This window comes from Podarcis raffonei, chromosome 16 (assembly GCF_027172205.1).
Source record: "Podarcis raffonei isolate rPodRaf1 chromosome 16, rPodRaf1.pri, whole genome shotgun sequence".
NCBI classification, from domain to species: domain Eukaryota; kingdom Metazoa; phylum Chordata; class Lepidosauria; order Squamata; family Lacertidae; genus Podarcis; species Podarcis raffonei.
In genome coordinates this window covers 22,783,765-22,798,944 of record NC_070617.1, presented here as the reverse complement: position 1 = coordinate 22,798,944, position 15,180 = coordinate 22,783,765, and the positions used below count along the sequence as shown (strand labels likewise).

General features: G+C 49.4%; 1 protein-coding gene across 1 annotated transcript in view; it reads right to left on the bottom strand.

The window, feature by feature from the left end:
• Positions 1-686: 686 nt before the first annotated feature.
• TBC1D10A (TBC1 domain family member 10A) overlaps positions 687-15,180 on the bottom strand; it is a 37,707-nt gene continuing 23,213 nt past the window's right edge. Inside the window, exons 3-9 of the mRNA XM_053369356.1 lie at positions 11,679-11,786; positions 10,529-10,635; positions 9,091-9,205; positions 8,139-8,204; positions 7,211-7,400; positions 5,591-5,745; positions 687-2,916 (exon numbers count right to left, since the gene is read on the bottom strand). Of these exons, the coding sequence (XP_053225331.1) occupies positions 2,524-2,916; positions 5,591-5,745; positions 7,211-7,400; positions 8,139-8,204; positions 9,091-9,205; positions 10,529-10,635; positions 11,679-11,786 (1,134 nt within the window). The 3' untranslated portion in view covers positions 687-2,523. The remainder of the gene's footprint in view (positions 2,917-5,590; positions 5,746-7,210; positions 7,401-8,138; positions 8,205-9,090; positions 9,206-10,528; positions 10,636-11,678; positions 11,787-15,180) is intronic.

The window sequence follows — 15,180 nt, the reverse complement described above, 5'->3', positions numbered from 1 at the left end:
CCTTTCTACCTAAACACGTCACTGGAGCGTCAAAACAGATCAAAGGTGATGGGACAGAGCTTAATTTTCCCCCAAAAGTCCCATGCTCGGTCTAGACTCCAACCCAAGGTCACGTTAACATGGATGCCATAAAACGAGTAACCTGCTTTCCAATGATGACCGCTAAGTCAACAAGCAGTATACATAGATCAGGGGTCAGCAAACTTTTTCAGCAGGGGGCCAGTCCACTGTCCCTCAGACCTTGTGAGGGACCTATGCCCCACAAATAACCCAGAGATGCATTTTAAATAAAAGCACACATTCTACTCATATAAAAACACCAGGCAGGCCCCACAAACAATCCAGAGATGCATTTTAAATAAATGCACACATTCTACTCATGTAAAAACACACTGATTCCTGGACTGTCAGCAGGTTGGATTTAGAAGGCAATTGGCCCGGATCCGGCCCCCGGGCCTTAGTTTGCCTACCATGACATAGATGCTTAGGAAAGCAACACACAGGGTGGGCTTTTCTGCAGCAAAGGCCATTGAGGAGAAAATCAGAATGGAATTTATAGAAGTGGCTGCAGGCTCAGCTGCCAAAGACACTCACAAAGACTACTTGCCAGGCAGCTACCAAATACTCACTTCTTTAACCGCCCCCGCCCCCCCATACTCAACAGAAAGCCACTCAGACAATGCAGACCATTTACATAATTATGGTTTTATTTTGCCTTTTGTACAAAACACTTTCAGCTAATGATTTCCCGTTTTTTTTAAAAAAATGCACAAAAATAACTCCAGACCCATCAGAAATAACCAAACATTGGGGGAGAAGGAAGACAAGCCTCCACCTCCCCACCCAACCTGGACATACAACCCCCTGGGAAGGGACGGTGCAGGCGAGGTCGGCTATCAGAAAAGATGGCCTCAAGTGCCACTGCGTCACCCCATCCTGACGGATCTGTGTTGAAGGAATGAAAGGGGGCCTGTGGAGAGGAGGGAGGGGCCTCTCCTTGAGCCTTCTTAATAAACTGCAGTCTCCCACTTTTTTGCTTTGGGCCAGGAATTAAATTGTTGCCCATGGGAGCCTTCAAGAACAGGGAAGGTTCAACCTCAGCCTGCAAGCGGGCTAGAGAGAAAATGAACAGTGGCAGGGGTTTTGCATTTCGGAACCAACCATTCTATGAACAGCACCATATCAGTTGGGAGGCAGGGCCACAGGCAGCAACCAATGGGTGCTGCTCAGTCCCTTCTCTCTGGCCATTCAGGGTTCAGCTTTAATTCCATCAACTGGGGGAGGTTGTAGGTGAAGGACCAGGACAGCCTTCTGAAGAATGAGAGGGTGGGCAATGGAAATGACTAATGCCTTGGAAACAAGCTGCCTCGTTTTCCAGGGTGTCACCGGCAGAGCTGGACTGTATGTCAGCTCAAGCCAATGCTCAAAGACCCAAATCGCACACACGAAGCAGCAAAAGCTAACAGATTTCTGCAGCAGTTCCTTCTATAAAGAAAATTGGTCCAGAAGTGAATAGTGATTTCAGTACTCCCGATTCCAGCATGGAAAACCCTTTTGAGAATTTTGGTCAAGACAGCAAGGGAAGGTGAACGTGTTAGTTCTCTGACCTTCACAAAACTCTGAACCATGTATGCACAGAACAGGTCACCCGACTGTTCTGGCGTACAGGGCAGAAGACACTGGGGTAGGAGGGGAAGAGGTTGGGCCCTCCAGGAGAAGAAGGATTTTCAGATCCAGGTCAGGGCCACCAGAGTACTGGCAGGCCCCTGCAATGCTTGGGCAGTAAAAGGAATAGTTTCATCAGCTGATGTGAGGAACCCAAAGGAAAGGGAAGAAGGCCCAGAGGGGAATGTTGGGAAGGGAATGTCAAAATGATACGAGAGCACACAGCTGCTCCCATGATTGAGGTTGGAATGCAAGTCCTGTAAGATGCAAAGTCTCGACCACAACCCTGATTGAGCGAGGAAAGAGTGACAGATGGCTAATAGGAATGGATGAAAGTCCCATCCGCCAGAACAGAGAGGGCCACCATCAGCCAGCCAACCTGGCTCCTGCCAATTCCCCACAGAACAGATACTCGCTGGGCTGTCCCCAGCACTGCCAAAGCAATGATGGTGGGTGCATAGCAGGAATTAAACCTGTATCTATACCTGCGTGATCCTCACAGACCAAACCCTGCAGGTGCACAGCAAGGGCAGCACCCCGCCCCATCCTGTGAAGACTTTGCAACAGAAGGCAGAACAGCAGCTACTTGCTTTAGCCTTTCCCACCGGAGACACAGAGTTGCACTTGTTGTGCCTCACCTCCGGGCCACTGGGGGGCACTGCTGCATACAGTTAAGATCAAGCTAGAGAGCCCCTTCAGTCCTAGCTCACCTTGAGTGCAACAGCAGAAATTCTCAGAATGCCAGCTACCCACTCACCCCCACCTATGGGTCGCTGGCTCCCTCTGGCTGCAGAGGCTACTAAGACAGGCGGCAGAGCAGGCCAGGGGGTGGTGGTCTGGAGCGTTCAGCCACCCAGTTTACAGGTAAGTGTCCTCGCTCTCCTGAGAGCTGAGGCTCTCCTTGGACTGGTGGAGGAGAGAGGACTCTGGCGCCAGCAATGTCCGAGTCCCGTTTTCTTCGGGGATGGGGCCGTTGACCGGGGTGCTCTTCCCTTGGCCGCCTCTCTTGTTCCCCTTCAGCGGTTTGGTCTTGCGGCCCTTGGGCGAAAGTGTGGTGCCGGGGGGCAGGATGATGGAGGGCGAGGGCTCCAGGGCTTTGCGGGAGTAGGGCTCGGCGTCGCTGATGGCCTTGGCGCCGTGGAAGCGGGGAGGGGATTTGCATTGCAGCTCCCCACGGGTCTCTTTCCACTTCTTCAGCTGGATCAGGTGCTCTCGCTCTATCTGACGCTCTGTCACTGGCAACTCTATGATCTAAAGGAGGACCAAACAAATACATCAATAGCCAGTTCCTCCTTGGGCATCATGCCAGAACGTGGTACGGAACAGAGGAATGCCAGGACCCAAAGTTTAAGGGTATTCTGTCCCCCCTCCCCAAATATCCACCAGGTTCAGCTTCTTAAACGTGGAAATGCATCGATATCCACATCTTAACTTCCATTCAATAAAAACCGAACGAATGTTGACTTCTGCTCTCAAGACGCAGAAGGGGAGCAAGTGCACAGGCTTACTCAAAAGATGAAAGAGTGTCTCTCTTCTTGAACTGTCTGAGCCTGCTCTCAAGTTTCCAGAAGCGAGAGCTCTGCCACACATCGCTCACCTCAGTCAGAGAGGGTTTCCTTCTGCCCTGGGAACACCTGGGACTGAAAACAGGGCCCACCCCCCTCCACCTCTCTTTAAGGAGGGGCGCTAAAGAGCCTATTGCAAGTGGGGGACCCTAAACTTGAGTCCACCCCAGAGGCTGCATGTCAAAGTGGGTGTGGCCAATTATTTTTAAAGGACACATTTGGAGGGTCTGGAGTGGGCTGGTGGAGTTCATGGTAATCTTTTCATATTAGTCGGGTACCCATGGGAGCAGCCAGGTATACCGTATTTTTTGCACCATAACACTCACTTTTTTCCTCCTAGAAAGTAAGGGAAAATGTCTGTGCGTGTTATGGAGAGAATGCCTACGGGTGGCGGGGGATCTGCTGCAGTCATGAGCAGAGGATCCATGGTTCCCCTTCTTTCCCTCCTCTGTGGCTTGCTTTGAAACAGCAAAGCGGGAGAAGAGCCGCTGAGTGGGGAGGAGAGAGGGACAGAACGCCTACTTGCTTTAAAGGAGCAAATTGGGAGAGGAGAGGAGCCTTCTCCCCTTCTCCCCCTCTTCTTCATTATTAGCAGCATCCTTCTCCACACACCCCACGCGTGTTCCTTCTTCCCTTAAACCCCTCTTCTGCATTATTAGCAGCATCCTTCTCCACACACCCCACGCGTGTTCCTTCTCCCCTTATACCCCTCTTCTTCATTATTAGCAGCATCCTTCTCCACACACCCCACGCGTGCTCCTTGTCCCTTGAGTGCTTTTCCTTCCCTCCCCACTTAAAATGTGGTTACAAACCACGGATCAACATGGATCCTCAGGATTTTTGCACTGGGTCACCCCAAATTCACCATCAGATCACATAGCATGTCCATGGCTACATCTTGCACCAAAAAAATCACGCACCCACTGTTGCCTGGGGTGCAAAAATGTGGTTACAAAGCATGGATCCACATGGATCCTCAGGATTTTTGCACTGGGCTACTCCAAACTCACTGTCAGATCACATGTCTGTGGCCACAGCATGAACCACAAAAATCATACATCCACTGTTTCGTTTAGAATATTTTTTTTTCTTGTTTTCCTCCTCTAAAAACTACGTGCGTGTTATGGTCAGGTGCGTGTTATAGAGCGAAAAATACGGTAAATAAACTGGGGGCTGGAGTTCCAGGTCACAAAAGAACTATTGGGGGCCCAGATTTGTCCCATTGTTACAAGGTTAGCTGCCCCTTGCCTAGGAGAGTCACTAATATACAAGTGACTAATCTTTGGGATACAACCCCCTGCAGAATACTGATTACACTTTGTGCTTCTTGAACAGTTAAGGCAAAAAGCAAGGCATGCCTGTATAACACAGCACAATGGCAACCAGGAAAGACTCTACTTTGCCCTTTTGTAAGCCAGTTATAAAAAGGCTATTCCAGCAGAGGGCAGTGTTGCCTTGAACACATCAACATCCCAACAGGAATAAAGTTTCTTTCTGCAGAGTACCCCATTGGTCTGCCTAGCCCATTACTGTCAGTTCTGGCTGGCAGCTTCTCCAAGGCAACAGGCAAGACTCTAGAAGCAGGTGTGTACAGTGAGATTGAACCGTCAGGCAGGCATGGGCTGTGTTTTATATTACTTTTACACACCCTGGGACCTTCTGCTGAAGGAATCATAGAATCGGCAGTTGGGAGGAACCACAAGGGTCATCTAGTCCAACCCCCCTGCAAGGTAGGAATCTTTTACCCAATGTGGGGCCCGAACCCAAGACCCTGAGATTAAGGGGTCTCATGCTCTACCAGTTGATATAAACAAACAAACAAACAAACAAACAAACAAACAAACAACAATAACAGGTGAGGGGTGGGCAGAAGGTATACTTGGATCTACCTGAACATCTTGGGGTGATCTGCAGTAGATCCATAAGGATTTCCAACTCTCAACTGTTTCAGCAGGAGCAAAACAAAAAACTAAACAACACGCCCATGTGACAGAGAATTCTAGTTCACTAAGCTTGACAAAGAGTTCTGTGTAGCCTGGAAACACACACACTGCTTCAACTGACACACTTGTCAGTTTTTTTGGAAAGGGAAGTAGCAGTTCAAACGCAGCACATTTGCTGTGAATCTCAGGGAAATCCAGTTCTGGTTGCACTTCTCCAGAACCACAAGTTGGGCCTTTTTTGGGAACTCTGAGCTGGTGTGGCTGCCTACTGACTTGGGGGAACTGAGGCAGCGATCAGTGCCATGAGCTGCACTGGGGGAAAGTGACTCCTTCAGTCTGATCAGGTGACCAGCTTACAGCCACATGCAGTGAGGAAACTCACTGAACAGGCTGGGCCAGCCCCGACTCCCATCTTACCTCTTGCACAAGGAAAGTCTCCTGCATGATCTTGGGGTTCAGGGCCCTCAGCCGCTCCATTGTCTCATACTGCCCCTGGCAGGACTTGAGCTTCTCAGAAGAGCCCAGGGTGTACTTCAGCAGCACCAGACCCACTCGGAATATAATCTTGACTCCTGGAAAAGAAGGGCAGGCTGTCAAGTTAACCATCAATGTGTGGAACAGTCATCAAGAGGCAGAATACAAGTCAACCTACCTGTCCCTCCCAATTTATTTAGAATACTTCTGTCCTGCTTTATAACCCTGAAAACAGGCATGGAAAAGTCACAGTCCTGGGGGCCAAATTCAACCCCTCCCGGCCCTCCACCTGGCTCTCAGGACCTGCCCCAGGGGCCACACACCCTCCCTAAGCCACATTGCCTTACAGATCCTGCTGCACCCCCTCCAGGTGCTGTTGCCTGGATGGAATCCCATCTTTGAACTCTTGGCTTGTCTGGATGGGGGATGGAGAGGGGTGTCTGGAGAATTCTCTGACTTTGAGGTGTGTGTTCTATACAAAGGTGAGACTTGCCCACTTTTGCCTTGGCCGCGCCGGAGGTTGCACACAAGGAACTGCAGCCATCAGGCTGAAAAATGGTTCCCCACACCCCTGCCTCAGAGACAGAATTTGCCCAAGCACTGTTATGCTGGTAAAAACTGAGCCAATCTAGGCTTTTTAGTCACCTTCCTCAGCGGGAAATGCCCAATACTACCAGATCAACACACACTCAACATGCACAGGGGTCTTCCACATTCCCATTCTTCCTCAAGTAAGGAAGTATGGCTTTACATTTAAGAGGAGAGCCATAAGTGTGGTGTAGTAGAAGGAAAGAGTGTTAGATTTTGAGCCAAAGGGTGTGGGTTGAAATCCCCCCGTCCTCAGCTACAAAGTCTGTTGGTGATCTTGGATCTCTCTCACACAGAGACCCCACAGTGTGGATACAAGGGTCAAACATGCTGCATATTGCTGCCACCCAGATATACACAATCTGGGAATAAAGTTCTGGCATTCCTCAATATAAAGATGCACATATGCCAACTGCCAGCAGGAGGCAGCATTTCAACACAAATGGATTCTCCCAAAGTGGAAGATGAAAGTTCAGCATTGAGAATGCTGCTTGCCCCACATCTGCAGTTTTAGGAGGCCCTCACGCTTATGTAACCTACCAAGATATGGGACAACCTTCCAGGGGCCACTTTCCGGAGCTAGGCAGGGCAAGAGGCAAAAATAGGAAGAGCCTGCTATAAAGTAGGACAAATTTGTTATCAAGGAACCTGGGAACAGTAGCCTGTTCCAGAAGGAAACTTTCTCCAGTGGGCTTAAAATACAGAGACAGTGAAGCTGTGGCCTTCCAAATGCCTCACATCAGCCCTGACCACTAGTGATGCTGGCTACTCCTGGAGTCCAGTGATATCTGGGGGGTGGGGGGTACGGATCCCCCAGCCCGGGCATAAAAAGACCCCTTCTATGGTTGTGGAGCCAGAGGCAGGAGGATGAGCTGGGATTATCCCTCACCCTAATGCAGCCAAGTGTGCCTCACCCCCTTGGTCTCCCTCCTCCAGTTAGCAATGCGATTTAAGGGGCCCCACCCAAGACGGTACCTTCGCAGAAAAACATGTCCCAAACGCGCAGCACGGAACTCCAGGGCAATGTCCTGGAGAAGGCGCACATGAACCACTCTGTCATGTACAGGATGGGGTCAATCTTCTGCTTGCTCAGATGCTTGTAGGCCACAGGGGAGACCTTGTGCAGGAGAGAGAAGAGGATCTCCCCATCCAGCTGGATGGCCTCCTGTGCATGGAGAGAGAGAGAGAGGGAAGGAACCTGGGTCAAGGGCAGGCAAAGGAAAGGCCTGGGTTGTCACAGGACCACATGCTCAACTCCTGCTGGTCACATGACAGGTTGAAGGCCGAAAGGAACATAGGGAGATGCCTTATGCCAAGTCAGGCCACTGGGCCCATGCTGCTCAGGGCTATTTACACTGACAGGCAACACCCCTGTGGCATTTCAGTCTCTCCCCAAGCTCTAGAGGATTGAACCAGGGATTGTCTGCTTGCAAGGGCAATGCTCTACCACTGAGCATGCTTTTGAGGGAATTGGGTGTGGTTAGCCTGCGGAAGAGAAGACAAAGAGCTGATACAACAGCTATCTTCAAATATCTGGAGAGCTGTTCCATAGAAGATGGGAGTGAGCTGGTTTTCTGCCACTCCAGAGCAGAGGACCCAAACTAATGGATTCAAATGACAAGAAAGGAGATTTCGACTAAGCATTAGGAAGAACTTTTGAACAGAGGTTGGATGGCCCTCTGTCAGGGATTCGTTAACTGTGCTTGCTGCATTGTGGAGGTTTCGACTTAGATTATCCTTGCAGCCTCTTCCAACTCTACAATTCTATTATTCCATGTCCCCTTCCTCCTCCCTGCTGAATTCTACAAGGGGCAACACAGACTGAAGATCAAAGAAGTTGCCATCCCTTGGACTAGCCTGCCCCCCTCAAAAGGGGCATTCAGAATTGCTCCAGTTAACTCACCAGCTTCTCACTGTAGTAGCCAGGAAGGTACTTCTCGCAGATCTGCACAAGGCACCAGAACGCTTGCTGAGGGCAGGAAGGAAAAAGGAGGAAAGGCATCACTCTGCAGCACAGAACAGAGCTGATTGGAGCAACGTGCATTCAAGGTGGTCACTGTGCAGACTGATTTAACACCTACCCCACTGCTTTCCCCATCTGTGCAGTCCCATGATGGGAGGAGCTGCAACAGAGAAAACTCTCCCTTCTGTTGCAACTATTCATAGCTGCTTCATGCACCCTACTCACTCCCAATGCTCCCAGAGAGGCAACACTGTAAGTGAGCAGTACACAGAGAGCAGGAAGCTACAGCCATTGGGACAGAGAAGCTGCCCAGACATCTCCAGCTGTTTCAACTACATCGAAGCTGGGAGGGGGGATGCACAAGGGGCTTCTTCAGCTCACCATGTGGAGCTGTGCCTGACATGCAACACCTTGTGTGGATATGGATAAGTCTGGCTAAAGATTCCCGGGAGTTTGGAGTGCAAATCCAGGGCCACGGTTACTGGGTCCCAAATTGCTTTCAAAGCCAGATTCCAGATAAGAGAAGTGTGAAGTACCACTGCAGGAAGAACCGCAAGGACCATGTCAGAGCACAGAGACCCCCGCCCTTTTAAGCAAATTTAAACAGACAGCACAGGATGTGTATAGGGGCTGAAACACCTTCTCTCCCCAAGTGCTGCGGACCCAAACAATCTTGGCCTGCCAGGGGGTCCAATGAGGGTCTGACCTGTGGAGCCAAAAAGATTCCCTATCCCCGTCTTAGATGGAAGCGAGAATCAACCCAACAGGTTGATTAGGTTGAACTATGAGGGGAGAACTATGAATGGCACCTCAAGCTCCTTGGAGGTAAAGTTGGGATACAAATGTAAGAAATCAATTGGGGAACCTCTGTTCCAAGCAAGGCATCACCTACCTCCGCAGGCATGTGCATCAACAACACTGCAGCAATTGGAGCTTGGGCCTGGCAGTAACCTTCCTCCGGCCGATAAAGCGTGTAAGCCTTCAGTACCCGGAATAAGTCTTGCTGCCTGCAGGGAAAGAGCAACCCACACCACAGGCATGAGGACTAAGGGAATGCAAAGGCTGCCGCTCATAAGTGGAGCCCCCAAGGACTCGAAATTGCATGCAAGCCAGGAGAGAGATGACATCCACAGTAGGGACCACAGAATGAACTTCAGCATACAGAGTCCTGGGTTCAAATCTTGCCTGTGCTGCTGCAAGCGTTAAGCAAACTTGTCACTGCCTCTTTGCTGCTGCACCACCCCATCTGCCACACTAGAGAGGCCTCTCTTCAAAGGTTGTTTTAAGGCAGGGGTAGGAAACCTGTGGCCCTCTGGATGTCATTGGACCACAACTCTCAGCATCTCTGACCATTGACCATGCTGGCTGTGGAGAGACGGGAGCCCATGAACATCTGGAGGGCCACAGGCTCCCATGCACTGTCCAAAGAAGGATTGCTTTTACTGAAAGGGCTCTGAGTGGTTGAAAAGCGGTGTTAAAACAAAAAATAAAACGTCATGTTTGGCTACCTGAAAACAACCATGCTTGTGGTTGGCTTAGTAGAATTTCCATTTCCTTGGCCGAGCCTTGGAGATTAGCTAAGCTTGGAAGTTCTCAATGAAATTTCAAAGTGGTTCTCCTTGTCCCTCACCATGAGCTGAATTTCAGTTCTCCAAAGGGGGAAGGAACCTAGCGATCAGAGTTGAGACTTTGGCCCCTTGCCCTTTTCCATTACTAGCAAAAGCAGGGAGAGTGAGGTAAGGGTACAAAGTTGTAGAACTACAACCGATGTAATCGCACCAAATCATGATGCAAGCTTGCTTATTTGCCTGAGCCACGGAGGCAGCAGAATTCAGCTGCCCTTGGTGCCAAAAGGTAACCTGAAATACTGCACCAAATGCTCACAGCCCTGTGAATATCCCTAACAATAATAAAACAGATTGATGGCAGCTGATGGCTTCCATGGTCTGAAAGGAAAGTGAACTGCCTCTATTTGCCCAAGGGTATTGTTTTCTTCCCTCCCCAGGCAACCCTCCCACCCCAAAGATTTGTCAGGCATGCCCAGAACTGCATCTCTTTGTATGCCAGACGTGCCCAGGTGGTCAAGGCAACCTGAATACCTGGCAGAGAGAACTTCCTTATAGTCACTGCCCTCTGCTAATCCACTTTCCTCAGCCCCTGCCAGCAAGACAAGAGGGTCAGGTGGGGTTGCCACAGAGATTTCAGACAATGCCAACAACGCAGAACTAGGCAACCTGCAACACTGGGCGGGGAAGGTGGGTGCTTATGTGCCTGCCTTGAACAATAAGGATCAGCTGGTATTTGACAAGAGGAGAGACATTTTGGCTTACCCGTGTCCTCCACGAGCAACAAACATTTCGTGGAAGGGAAACTGCCTGTGGAGATCCCGCTCAATCACATCCAGCCACTTGGGGTCTCCCGGCGCCAAATCCAGCTCCTGGGGAACAGACAGAGTACCCACTTTGTTAGTTGCGAGACTGTGATAGAAAATGAGTTGTTGGGAGAGGTTTTCCCCCAAGTATCCATAGTGCTCTCCTCTGGATTGATGCTGTTAAAGATACACCAAAGTGGATGCTTAGAGATCCTTGTGCGGGGGGAAATAGTAAAATGGGCAACGACAAGACAGACTCTCAAATGAGGGAGTGTTGACACTGGGGGTTAAAGGTGAGGACAACAAACACCACCTCCCTCCACGACTGAAGGAGGAAATGTACAGCTCAATAAGAACATCAGAAGAGTCAGATGGATCAGGCCAATTGTTCCTCTAGTCCAGCTTGCTGTTCTCACAGTGGCTACCCAGATGTCTGTGGGAGACCCTCAAGCAGGACCTGAGCACTTTCCCCTGCTGTGGCTTCCAGGAACCAGTATTCAGAAGCATTACTGCCTCCAACTATGGAGGCAGAGCAAAGCCATTGATAGCTTTATCCTCTGACTGACATTAGAGGGGTTGAGACAGAAAACACTCTAGTAACCCTGAACTAGGGTGCACATAACAGGATCAGAGAAAGCTGCCTTACAGCAGGTCAGACAATTTGTCCGTCAATGGCTATCAACCCTGATGGCTGTGTTTACCTCTTGATCTTTGCGTCTGCCCGTTTTTGTTTTCATTTATATATGCAGGCACAATGCCACAGAGAAGGAACTCCTTTTTGTTACTTGTGCTAGAGAAATTATTCAGCACCAAAACAACGTTCAATTTTTTGTTAAGGGTGCAATGTCCAGAGACTTGGTTACATTTTAGCGCCTTTTTGCAGACTTTGCCCTTTTAAAAAAAGTGAGTTGCCTCACAGGATCAGAGCAGGGTCCGAATTACACAAAATGTTAAATGCATCTTTACATTCCTCCTAAGTCACGTGGACTTTTCCATCTAAGCAACCAAGAAGTCAGCACATCATGCGGTAGCAGATGCCCTTGAATAACTCTGCACTGTAGGAATGGGGGCAGAGAGGTCGTCTTATCCCGCCTCGAGAAACGCCTTACATCAAACTTCCCAGAATTCTGCTCCAACTTGACTTTGCCTCCAGAGAGGTACTGCCAGGCCCTACCCCGCAGCGATGGTGGGATCCCCTTCTGGCATCGCAGCCGGATCTGAAAAGGCAAAGGAGTTATTACAGAGGTGTGAGAAAGCCATATTATACACAGCATGCAAGAATTGCACATGAACACAGAAAGCAGGGTCAGGCATCCCAATGCCGGACTGGGTTGCTTGTAGGATGAAACCCAGAAGGCAGCTGTGTGTCTAGTAGCTCACAGGCCCATACAAAGGCCCTTATCTTTTTACCATGAACTCAAGGGCCCCTCTAGACATCTGTTTTATTGTGCATTGACAGTACTGGAAAGGTGACATATGAACTTGTTCTCAATACTGCTTGCACTTACAAACACTGAGTTGGATGGACTGCTTCATTTCCAACAGTGCACATCCCGTAGCTTCCTGCTAAAACCTTGTAACTTTTCATGCCACAAAAGTTCAGAGGGGAGGGGGTGGGGGTCACCTACTTTCATTGAGCTGCAGTGCACAAGAGAGCCCCTCCAGGCAGCAGTATTGCTGCAACACTGGGGATGCATAGCAGAACAGCTAATAAACTGGAGCAACGTGTGGACAGTTCAGGTTCAGTATAAATCCACCATTAATGCACTATTATTGCATCAGTGATGTGCTGCAGAATACAACTGCCACAACTGCCACAACAACAACAACAACAACAACAACATGACGACTCTACAGGAAATCTAAGCTAGGGTGACAGCAGCAGAAGCAAAAGTGGTGCTGCCAACTCTAACTACACGCTTGCATATTTTATCTGTAGTAAAATGTGAATTTCTTTTTACTACTCTTCTGTGTTTGTCATTTTATTCGTGATCTTTTTAAGTTGCTGTAAATGGCTTGAGATTTTCTTTGATATAGGAAGCAGTGAATATCAATCCCCTAAATCAAACACTATAGATTTGCATGGGGGTGGGAAGCTAAGGGGTTCCTTAGAAAAAATCAAGGACAGACACTCCAAAACAGCAGAGCATGTTTGGATATGGATGGGGGGGGCTGTGGGCAGGCAGAGAGAAAAGTCAACACGGGATGCAGTTGCATTCATGGGAAGGCGCCAGAGATTAAATGCTGGGAAACAAAGGAAATCTGAAGGTCTAGTGCAGACAGAGGAGTCAGCAGTCTAAGGCAGGGCCTGGCCACAAGAGTCCACATCGGCGAAAACCAGTTGCAGGCAGACCTTTCTCTCTCCCCACTCCACCCATCCCAGTGTCCGTGGGAAAGGCAGCTTGCACTGCTAGTGCCAAAGGCAACTTCAAATGCAAACTCCTACCTCCTGCCAGACTCTTTGATGTTGGGGTGGAGGAGGAGCCATGGAAAGCACAGGAGAAGAAACTGACAGCCTGAAAGGGGGAAGCATTGAAAAGTTTGCAGTTGTCAGGGCCCCACAGGGAGCAAGGTTCAGCCCATTCTAGGAAAGAGCTTGAAAACACAGTCGGTAGAGGCGATGGGCTCCCTGTGGGGCTGGCACATTGACAGAGCAAGTGCTGCCAGGAATTTGCAGTCACAAAGGGAAAGGCCTCCTCTGGGGCGTGCCAGGTGCAAATTCAAAAGCTGACCTGGGGAAGTGGGCAGAACTTGCCAGGGCCAAGGAGGCTTCAGAGAACCACACAGTCCCTTTAAACCCACCCACCCCGTGCGCAACAGAAGTGGGGGCAGGCATGATTTGGCACCATTGATTCAAGTTGCAAAATCCAGCCACCTTTTGTGCTGGTGAATACAAGTTAAGTTGGGCACAAAAATAAGAGGGGAAATGTATTTTCCATTGGAATGGTACTTGCAACATGCTTTTATTTATTCTGGTTCTCCCACCCAGCCACCCATAACCAGGGAAGTTGGCCTGACAGGTGCCCCCGAGCTACTTGCATTCTAACTCCTCTCGTTACTTAAGAGGGAAACTGGGGAAAGGGGGTGGGGCAGGGCTGTGTCCAAGGCATAGCTGTGCCCCATATGATGAAGCATGGTGTCTGTTTCAATAGTTCCTACAAAATCCTAAGCAGCATGGCTTTTTAGGACAAAAGTTCTTAGTCTTCACAGTTGCACGGAAAACCAGGGACTTTACCAGACGAGCCTTTGGTATCGTGTAGAAGCTACTAGTTTGTGCCCTACACACTTTGACAAGGCATGTCAGAGACTGGTCCAGTTCACCAATCTGATTACACTTCAGTTGGGGTTTCTATCTCCGTACACTCCCACCTTTGATCTCTCCAGAAAGGCGGTGGGGAGGGGGTGTTGGGCTGCACCTCCAAAAAATACAACAGAGGGATTTTTGTGTAAGAAGTGATCAAAGTATTTTGGGTAAGACAACCTGCTAGAATGTTTATGGCTACTTTCACTACCTTCCAAACTCTGGCTCCGTGGTGAGGCTTACCCACATCAATCCCAAGCTCCTAGTTCTTCCAGTTTAAGACTGCACTCTTAAAGCCCACTCTGATCACCTCCAAGGGAGGTTCTGCAGGGGGAGCTCTAAGCCTGTCCTGTGCCACAGCTGGTAGGACAGCAGGCACAAAAGTGCCAGGGAGTGTCCCAAAATACACACACAGCAGTGCTATCCTGCTTGGTGACTTCACAGGCAGGAAGGAAACAGACAGGAGGAGTTTAACTGGATGCCGCTTGTTGAAAGCTCTGTCTCAACAAAGCTGAGCCAAGCTCCTCTCGATTAGGGAAGCAGATGGATTCCAGCTTTGCATGGGGGCGGTGCAGGGAGACAGAACAATTAAAAGGTCCAGCAGGACAAAGGATCCCTGGGAATTTCTGGGTACAGAGTCACTGATCTTGGCAGGGATGGCAGATTCTTTCTGCACAAAGCAGAAGCTGTTATCATGGGATGAGCTGACAGTGTAAACAGGAAAAAAGGGGGGATTCCCAGCCTGTGCATACAAGGGATTTGATGCAGGATAACAAGTCTTGTTGAAAGATCCCTGTCCACAAAGCCTGTATGTTTAGCAAGCCCCCCCTCCTATGATGGGGTTGAGGAGGGGGTGCTAAGACCAAGAATGAAATGTTAACAGCAAATGCTTAGCCTCACCATCAAGCCACAATTATTCCTACTGTTTTTGATTTTGATTTTTTTTTAATTCTTACTATTTGAGTCCAGAACAGGAAAAAACTTGGAAGACCTAAGAAGCACCTTAGGGCCAAGCTCCGTCTGACAAGTATCTTGAATCACTGCAGGCTGCTTAATGTCACAATGGATTTGTGAGGTTTATCAATGAGTTTGCTTTACTTGGCCAAGTTGGTCAGCATACCAATTACGAGGGACTGCAGTCACTGCTATGGAAGTCAGTGAGGATTATCAACCAGTAGAGATGGCTCTATTTGGTCACCAAACCACAATTCGGAAGTCATGCAAGTGAAGGCCCCTGACTCTCATTCTGCAAGCTAGAATTGTGAACCACAGTTTGATCAGTGGAGGCTGGTTCATGAGGGTGAATAAAG